The 9,710-nt window shown below is 42.2% G+C and overlaps 1 protein-coding gene across 7 annotated transcripts in view; it reads left to right on the top strand.

Annotated features, from left to right (window-relative positions):
- Positions 1-292: 292 nt before the first annotated feature.
- The window catches only part of LOC118316903 (transmembrane and coiled-coil domains protein 1), a 40,307-nt gene continuing 30,889 nt past the window's right edge, over positions 293-9,710 (top strand). For 2 of the 7 annotated variants that reach the window (XM_035645171.2, XM_035645170.2), the window contains exons 1-3: positions 297-439; positions 1,830-1,910; positions 8,112-8,240. Coding sequence is in view for 3 of the 7 variants with exons in the window: in XM_035645175.2 (XP_035501068.1) it covers positions 8,222-8,240 (19 nt within the window). In the remaining 4 variants the exon portion in view is untranslated. Of the gene's footprint in view, positions 440-1,829; positions 1,911-8,111; positions 8,241-9,710 lie in introns of all 7 variants that reach the window. The other 5 variants (XM_035645173.2, XM_035645174.2, XM_035645175.2 and 2 more) reach the window with 3 other exon arrangements.

Here is a 9,710-nt window from a genome sequence, read left to right as displayed (position 1 = left end):
TTTAATGTCACCCCAATAGAATTTACTTTAACAGATGGTTTCCTGTTCTCGTTTTCCAGTGCAACCAAACTCTGTGTTACAAATAAACATTTTTTTTAATAAGCACAATAATATATGTTTTTATAAAATTATGCTCACAAAATTCCAAACACGTGGGTTCGATGAGTATGTAGAGAATCTAAAAGTGCTTTTTTTTTGCAGGCATACATCAAAGGGAAGATATGAAGACTTTAAAAAGAGGTGTGAGTCATCTTACCACAGAACAATCTTTGGTTGACTTCCCGCTAGGTTGCGTCATGACGTCAGGAGAGGGGCTGGAGGGTAGAGTGTGGGGCGAACGTAGCACGGTGCTCAGTAGTTGGGGTGTCCGGGTGTCCCGCCTCGGTCCCTCGCCACAAACGTCCGTGTGTGTTAACTCCAACAGTTCGCTGTCACCAACGTAAGTGTGATTTATATATTTCCACCTCCGGTGTTTTTTTTGTTTATTGGAGGCTGTTTTGTGATGTGTGGCGCGTTTGCGTGCCCTTAGAAAAGGCAGCGACGGTGTCGATGTACGATATAGATGGAGACATTTCACCGCATAAGAGGCACAGTGTGATGACACAGTGGCGGGACTGTGGACCGGAGTCCGGGGACACTCACTGACCGCTCACTGACATCCACACCGACTGACGCTCCTCGAACATTTCAAGAGTCGCGGCTCGTCGGGGGAGGAAAGGGAGGCAGCGCATCCCCATAAATTAGAGGCGAGGGTGAAAAAAAATTAAAGTTATATGTGATGACATTTAAACAGCATTCAGTTTGAGATACTTTATGTTTTAAGTGAATAAATATAGTCTAATTTCGTCCCGGTGTCGTGACTTCTGTCGTGACCGACTGTTACTGTGAGAACAAACCATCTAATGCCATAAACGGCGGCTGCCTTCACGTGGTATCGGAATTATGGTTCATACGAGTCGCCGACTCGGAATTGCACATGAACGCCCCCTCAAGTCGCATTAAGAGTGGGGAAACCCGGAAGTAATTTTCATACCCACGTTCCCGAGTTGGGGTGTCCAGAGCCCTTTCAACGTGGCGGGAAATAAAATGAAAACCATTTCAGCATTGTTTTTTTGTCATGTCATGACTGTATTTCCGTGCAGTTTTACATTATGCGTTACTCAATAGTGAACATTAAAAAATTATACTTTGATTCGTGAAGTTCGCTACTCATCATCATGTGATGTCATATTAATATTTTTGCTGAGGTACGTTAATAACAAAGGGTTTTAAATGTTTTCAAAATATTTGATAACATATGTATTCCAGATCTGTGTCATTATTTGTTAAAAACAAATTAATTTCGCTCCATCTCGAATTCAAATCATTAGCGCTCACGTTATCTTGGTGTTTTATGACTCTGACAGCTTGTCATGGACTCTGGAGCGGGATCAAAGTTATGTGCTGGGTGCTTGGTTCCAGTTAACTAATGAAATTCATGTTTTGATTTACTACGATAGTGTCATGTTAATGCATGTCTGTGGCTTATGCTTCATCAGCCATGGTCTCAAACCCTCAGCAGGGTTTATTTTAGTCTCAACTCAACCAGCTAATGCAATCTAAAGACATCTCATGGCCTGGAAATGATGGCTGTCCACAGCCTCATTACATCTGATAAGGCTAGTATTCATCACAGAGGAGCATTTTTTTCTGCAGCGTATTATTATCAGTGTCTGGGAGACAGAGACACACACAGCAGGCAGGGAAACGCAGAGAGTACAGTCAGTGTGCCAAGGAAGCATTTAGAGGATTACCGTTTCCATCTCACTTTTTTCAACTCTCTTTTGAAGACCGGTGGGCCTGGTGTAGCAGGTTGTCATTGCCACTGCAATGAAGGAAAGCTGCGCCAGCCTCATGATTATGGACTGAAGGTTTGTTTTCATCACTCTTTTTTTATTCTCTACTCCGTTTATATCCTGGTGGTTTTGAGACGGCACTGCACTTACAGTAGATACACATGTCGACGGTCGTAATGGTCCTGTGTATGACAGGATACAGCATATCCTAGTGTCTGTTCGGCATACACTGCTAAGTGGCTGAGAAATGGGCTGCCCCTCCAGGGCACTGCTCACGCAGCCATTCATGTCTCACTGCGATGGTCAGACCACCAGGATGACGCTGCCCTCCTCCTCCTCCTCCTCCTCCTCCTCCGCTGCACTCACTTTGTTCCTCCTCTGCTGCAGAGCTAAGAATTTGGAGACTTTGCTTGACTGTAATGTGTTTGTGTGTATACAGTATGTATGTGTGTGTCTGTTTGTGTGCATGATGTCTTCAAACTCTTCACTTTGTGAAGATGGGCTTAGTCTAACACTGTACTCATCCTAAATCAGATGAACCATTTTAACACAGATTGTTGTAAATACGCCTGGCTGTCGCAAGCGCTCATTAGGTGGCTGCGTGAACAGTAAACCGGCATTTCTCACAAGAAATCTGCAGACAACGGATAAGAAAGATGAAGACGTGAAAGTAGAGACTTGTAAAGACTTGAGATGTTTAATAAGAAAGGAGTACAGATTGTTGTGTGTTAATAAGGTTTTAATGATGATCGCACATACAGTGTTGTTTTACTGTCGTATGACATCATGTTTCTTGAAGATTGGCTGCAATTTACCATAGTTAACATTAAATATAACAATTTCTAGTTAGGTCTTTCTGATGAATCCTCAAAATATGTATAATATGAATTTAATTTGTTTTGTTATTGTGTGAACCTGTCTATGATACTATAGTGTTCGCATAAGTTACACTTACTCAGGCCTGATGCTCTGATTTCTTCCTAAATTGGCTTCTAGCTAGAGTTCAAGAGTTTTATCTGTTCATATGGATGTTAGTCATGTGACAGATTTTTTGTTGTCTCCGCGATGTACCTGACTTCTCACCTAGTTGATGCATATGCAACAGCGTCAACCCTCTACACCCTGAATAGGATAAGTGTTATGGAAGATGGATGGGGCATACAGGGCATTACAAAATATTCTGCCACATTTGACAATGACATTTTTTGTGTTGTTTGTAGCCTACTGCTTGGTTGCTACGCTCTGCTGCAGAGGGTATGATGCACTCTGGGTGCAGCATATCCTGGGTTGCCTTGGTTTGGTTCTTCTTGGCAGTACTGTCCTCAGCTTGGTTGTGCATTCCAACAAACACAATTGGCAGTGTTTGCGAGTGGGAAGCCAGTGAGGGACCATGTCTCTGCAGTCGATCGTGGGGCAACATTAAGCAGCTCTTGAATTTAGTCCTTAGAGTTTTTCATTGAATTCGTTGCCCATCTTAGCTGAAGTGTCCTATCTGGATATACTGCATCATGCTATTGACATTGAGCTTGGTAAAATGGATGAATATGCAACAACTCACCTATGAGCCCCGTCTCTGGATGCAACACAGTTTTTCCTGCACTCCTCCAGTTGGTATGTGAGACAGCCAATCACTAGCATTATTGGGTATTGGCACATGCACACTGCATATTTACTAGACCACTGACGCTTATGAGATTCACGCCTACCTCCATTTGGTACCGAATGTCAAGGCTTATTTTGATGACAGTGTTGAAGTTCAGTACCCAGCCTTACTACCAACAATGGGTACCCAATCATTTAATGTTGGTTTTGTGAAGTTGTTGTTTTTAGCTTTTAGTCGTTTTGTCGTTTTTCTCAATCAAATGATGCAGTGTTCAGAAAGAGATTCAAAGCATTCAGATAATCTTTTTCCCCCCCAACCTCAGTGGAGTCCAAACAATGAGAGCATCATTCAGACGGGAAGTGCTGTATCTCAGAGAGGAAACTTTTTTTCTTTTCACTTGTTTGCCCTCTCTGTCTCACTCTCTCACCTTCTTCCTCTTCCAGCAGGCCTCTGCTGTTTAAAAAAACCCACAGGGTAGCAGAGGTTTCATAGTGCAGCTTAGTTTAGATAAAAACAGACTGATCATTCTCTATCGCTGCTGCAATCAGACGTGAAGAGAAGTAAAAAGTTTTCTATACCGTCCTTTACATTAGTGCTGCAGCTGTGGATAGATCGGGTTTCTTCTCTCCAGTAGGACTTACTCCCACACCACCAGAATGAAGGTGAAATTCCTTTATAAAGGCTGTGGTTTCTAACGGCAACGAGCTGCCTCCTTCCCCTCTGATCCCTTCCTGTTTGAAGACAGAGTCAGAAAAGAGGCAGGGGTCACAGCAAATTTGCACTTTGAAACACGACTGGGGTCCATGTTTAAGTAAGTTAGTATATTCCAAACTTACTGTCTTTTTTGTGTAAAATTCCCTCAGTGTGTTTCCCTGTAATGTGTTTGCATGTTGAGTAGCAAAATGCATGTAGAAATGCAGCTTGTTGGTTTCTGATTAGGTACCAACTTCACAATTCAGATTAGTCTAGAAAGATGTTTGTTCCCTTTGCGTTGCAAATTGGGTTAAATAAAATCCATCTTACAATAATAAACCGATCAACAGTCAGTGTTCAATTTAATTTCATATTTATAGCACCAAATCACAACATACATTATCTCAAGGCACTTTTCATAGTGAGGTTGAGACCTTACAATATGACAGAGAGATCCAGCAGTCGTTGGGTTTGTTCATTCAAACAAACAGCATGTGAGGAAATAGGGATTAAAGTTGAGTCACAATGTAATATCCTGTTATTCAGGCAGTTTAAAACAGGCATTTCATAAATGTCCTGTCATATTTGAACGAAGCAAGAATGATCACTGACGTAACAGTCACCTGTGTCTGAATGTCAAACAGCCATTGCTTTAGCAGATAGATGAAGCAAACATTATTCCATATTCCATATCTGAAAGGGCCTTTAAACATACAGATATTTTGGACTAAAATATCCACGTTGTGTGTCAACTCAGAGAACTGAAGCTCCATATTAGTTCTAAATAAACCTTAAAATGCCTTTTTGTACAGATCTGCCTTTAGACTCTCACACTCTTGAGTATCAATGTCAGGCATAGTTATTCAGACCGCTATTTTGTTATTATGGACATTTCCTTCTGAACAAAACTGCTTAGTTTTCACCAGCCTTTCATTTCGGTTTGTTCATATTTTCTTCTTCTTCTTCGATGTCATTACGGTAGAAGAGTGGACATGGACGTTATGAGGTCAGGGGGCGGAATATTATCATTCCATCTCAAATCTTCTCCCATTTTATATTGTTAACCCACAGCCTACGTGCTGAGCCCAATATCACGCTCATAGTAAAAGCTTCAAGACCAGAGCTTGGATGTGCTGAGCCCCACTAACCCCTCTACTGAGCTATTGAGGTGAGGTGTCTGGTTACCTGAGCCCAGCGCTTTGACTGGAGTTTTATTTAAATAGGCGACAACGTGAACGATTTATATTCGACTGCGCAAGCTGGTTCTCACCTGCAGGCATCGCACAAAGAGCCCGATGCCCTGTGGCCTGACAGCATGACAGGTTGGGCTGACCCCGGGACACATTCCCTTCTCCGTTCCTTGCGGCTGTGCGCCTTTAACACAATCTCTGGTATGAGATTTCAGCTGGTGTGTAGGTGGTTTCCAGCCTGTTGACTGTTGATGATGCTCTGCCAGAGCGGGTGGAATATGAGCTATGTTGGCCAAGTTGGAAGCCTGGCCACCGTTTAACACCTATCAGGTTAGTAAGTGAAGTCCACTTTGCAGGGCTTGAAATGTTTTATATACTCTTAATTTCTCCGCTTGTCAACTGGAAATCCCCCTTTGAGAGCATCTGTCTTAATGTCTGAACACACTTTATATGAGGTCGGACACATTAAGCCAAGTGTTTATTGTAGTTGTTGTCGACGTGGACCAGTGTCGGTTCCATGCACGTGGTGAATTATTCATAAGGAGACTTGTGGTGGTGTTAAACAACGTTCAGAATTATGTTTCGTCACTCACAGCCAGCCTTCAGTTATCTTTCACATCGCTATCCTGCTTCCTAGATTCATTCACTGTCCAACTCCTTTGTACAACCTATACTCAGATTCCTGTGATTTTTACACCCCTGTCTACAACCCTGTCGGTCTCTTTTTTACTTTATTTTTGCAGCATCACAGACTGTTGAGTTGTTGTAGGTGAATCACACTTTCCTTATAACCTATATACCACCTGCTGTTCTGTAGCGACGACTATCCATAAAAGATTGCAGCCAAGAGGCTAAGCAGGCTCCTTACTGTGACATGTTCAAAAAGATACATGAGTCCAAATACTTGACGTGTGCAAGAAGTGATTGTCAACAGAAATATTTCGGAGCCCTAATCTCGTTTTTGTCTACAACCCACCAAACAATTGAACAGGTAAAGAAGGTGAAGACCACACCCTAGCCCCAATTACCCAGAAAGTGTAATAACAAACAATTATCTGCAGCCTATAATAAACAATAACCACCACAGGGGAAATATTCATTTTGGCTCCCACTGTTGCCTTGTGTGTGTTTATTTTGTGTGCATAACACCTTTGTTGGTTTCACAGTAATATTAGTAATAGGAGGTAACAAGGGAAGTACGGTAGTTACATGGGGTCTCCTGTTGCCTCAGAGATTAAATAACATCAGAAATATTAGATAAGACAGACTTTGTCCATACGTCAGTTTCACACAGACACCGGATGTGAACCATTTGTCTTATTGTCAGACAGCATCTTTCATTCTTTAGCATTTTGTAAACAATCTGTGGTGTCTTTTGAACAAACAGATGTTTGTGTGTTTTTTGCATGTGTATGAGTAAATGACTGTGTGTCGTCTGGTTTGTCTTGTTCCTGGAAAGCTGAGCGCAGCGTTGGCAGCACGGCCTCCCTGTGGGTTTCATCTTGCACAAAAGGGCGTTGTGCTTGCCCTCTGCCAGGGAACTACCTGCCATTCACCTTCTCATTCAGACACAGTCTCTGCTGAACCCCTGGCTGAAACCAACGTAGCAAAACACGGCGTGGACTGTCGGGTGCCTTTGAACCAGCGTGGCCTCTGTCACTCCCTCCGTATCCGTTTTCTCAATTACTCACTCCCCCTGTCTGGTACAAAGAGTCATGTCTTCTCTTATCACACTTTTTGCAGAATGCTGAAGTCATCTCCTGTGCTGTCAGGACTGATACAACTGTGCTATTCTCTGACCCCCTCCCTCGCCTCCCCCTGCAACAAACACACACAAATACAGTAACGATTGTTCCTGTTTCCTGCCCATGCTGTCATTATGCAGCTGCTGAATGAGATATGGTCCAATTTCCATTGGCAAAAAAAAAAATATCACACTCAAAGACAAGCGCACATACATATGCACGATATGATTCCCCCTATCTCTCTCTTTCTCGTTCTTTTTCTCTCTGTCTGACGCAACCACACACTCACACACTCACTCACACACACACACACACACACACACAAAGACACACACACACACACACACACACATTGATGCATGCAGCCAGTCACACACAAACATCGCTGCCAGAACTCTCTGGCCTAATTCCCCTCTTATTGATGTGTGTCTGTCAGTGAAAGAGGCGCAGCACAAAGAGCAGTGATGGGCCTGTTTGTGGCTCATAGGGAACAAAGACTCGTCTATTCCACGCCAGCTCTCAGACCCTTTTGGAAACACAGCATGGCCTTGTTTAAGCTATGGCCATATTTTGAATCAGCCGACTGTGTGTTCAGCAACGAACAACATGGCTGCTTCAGTGTCAAAGAGCACGGACAGATTGACCTCCACTTGTGCTGATCATGCCCAGGTTGCTACTAGAATTAAATAGAACGGTTAAAAACAAACAGTGGTCAGGTTATTGTGCATATATTTGGTTTGGAACTAGCTATTCACAGTAACTACTGTTTACATGCAAAGACTGTAATACTTATAAACTGAAAATTTTAGGATCGTGATACTGTAATTTATTGTTGAACACTTGCACTTGACAAAGTAAAAAAAATAAATGAGATAAAGAGGCCAGGAATAAAGAAAAAAAGATTGTTGTTTAGTATTTATGGCAATACCTTTTTGTTTTATTTAACTATCTAAACTATTATTTTCTACCCTATTATTTCACTTTCACTCTGATGGCAAACTTACAAATTGTAAATGTGTGAGTTGTTGTTGCTTCTGTTTTTCAGGCTTCCATGAGTGCCAGATCTCTGCTGAGCTTTAACCACCTGTAGTTTTAACGGACCAAAGACAATGTGACAGCAGGAGTGGACAACTGACTGGAAGGAACCACAGAGTAATGGACAAGGAAACACAAGGTGTGTGTGCGTGGAGTTTTAGACATTGGGGACATGTGAAACACCTTGAAAGGGCTGTTGAAGGATTAAGACTTGGTTTTAGGGTTATGTTCAGAGTAATCAGCAAGGGAATGCATTTTGTCAGTGTCTGTCCTAACAAAAGTGTGTGGGTGTGGGTGTGTGTGTGGGTGGGTAGGTGGGTGGGTGTGTACGTGGGCATGAGTCAGGGTAACACGGTTCCAGGGAGGCCATTGTCCATGGGGTTGTTTGTCATTTGCCTTTGACATTATTGTGAAACGTGCTGACTTGCAGAGGCTGCTGACCCCGTCTGTCACTGACACCTGTTAATCACTGATAATCACTGCCTGTCAAACATCTGCTTCTGTGGTGGACAGTGATTAAAAACACCAGAATACATCCAACCATGTTTTTTAGGTGGATTGGAGGAGCAGGTGAAGAGAGAGAGAATCAAAATTGGTCTGAAGCATGCACTGTTAGTCATTATATAACCAATTAATCATATATTCTTATTTTTTAGAAATATAACAAAACAATGCTAGATTGCAGATATGCAGTATTTTGTTGTATTATGTTTGCGTAGTTTTGGGTCAGAACAGGACAATCACAATACAAAGACCCATCTGGTGTTCGTTCACTTCATCAAGGTGGCATGACAAGCCTTGCTTAGATTGAAAAAAGATGTGGGAGCTCTCACACATTCACAAGCACCCACACCAATTCTGACAATAAAGCATTGTCCTCTAAAGGCTCCTGAAAGAGGATTTAGTTTGAATATAAAACCATGGGCAATCAAGACAACATCCAATCCAGCACTGGGATCAGCCCGGGGATGAAGGAGGGGATTTACAGACGCAGAGGGTGGGATGGGTAAGAGGGTTGGGACAGGGCGAAAGGTTCAACCTCAGCTTCAGGTCAGGAATAATTTAGGTTTAACCCCACCACCACCACTCATCAGACCCAAAAACAACAGCACAGTACACCGCAATAATCACGCATCAATGTGACTGAAAAGAAAATACCACTCACCACCGTATATATAATAACTATTTCATTGTGAGGGTACATGCTTGCATGCACTCAAAAATGTTACGTGTGTATGCATGACTACTATTGTAGACAATACTAAAAAAAAAAAATACATACGTCCAGAATCATAAAGTCATATTCTACAGATATCTGCAAACAGGGGTCTTTGATTTTTTTTTATTCATAAAACATGAGTGACTCATTGAAATTGGAAGTGCGATGTGGGCCTATGTATGATTGCACAATGAAAACTGAAATTAGACTCGGGCAGTGGAGAAACAGTGGAGAAACAACATAATAAAATCGATGTTTGCATTGTGTTGAGATTTAACAGTGATATAAAACTCATCAACACATCATCAAATATTAGCATTTCTTTGTACATTTTTTAGGCACTGTGGGAAATTTAATCAAAATGAATGGAGTCATTGCCTGGATCTAATC

The sequence above is a fragment of the Scophthalmus maximus genome, chromosome 3 (assembly GCF_022379125.1).
Source record: "Scophthalmus maximus strain ysfricsl-2021 chromosome 3, ASM2237912v1, whole genome shotgun sequence".
In the NCBI taxonomy this organism is placed as follows: domain Eukaryota; kingdom Metazoa; phylum Chordata; class Actinopteri; order Pleuronectiformes; family Scophthalmidae; genus Scophthalmus; species Scophthalmus maximus.
The sequence above is the reverse complement of the archived record's forward strand: the minus strand, read 5'-3'. Positions and strand labels throughout refer to the sequence as shown.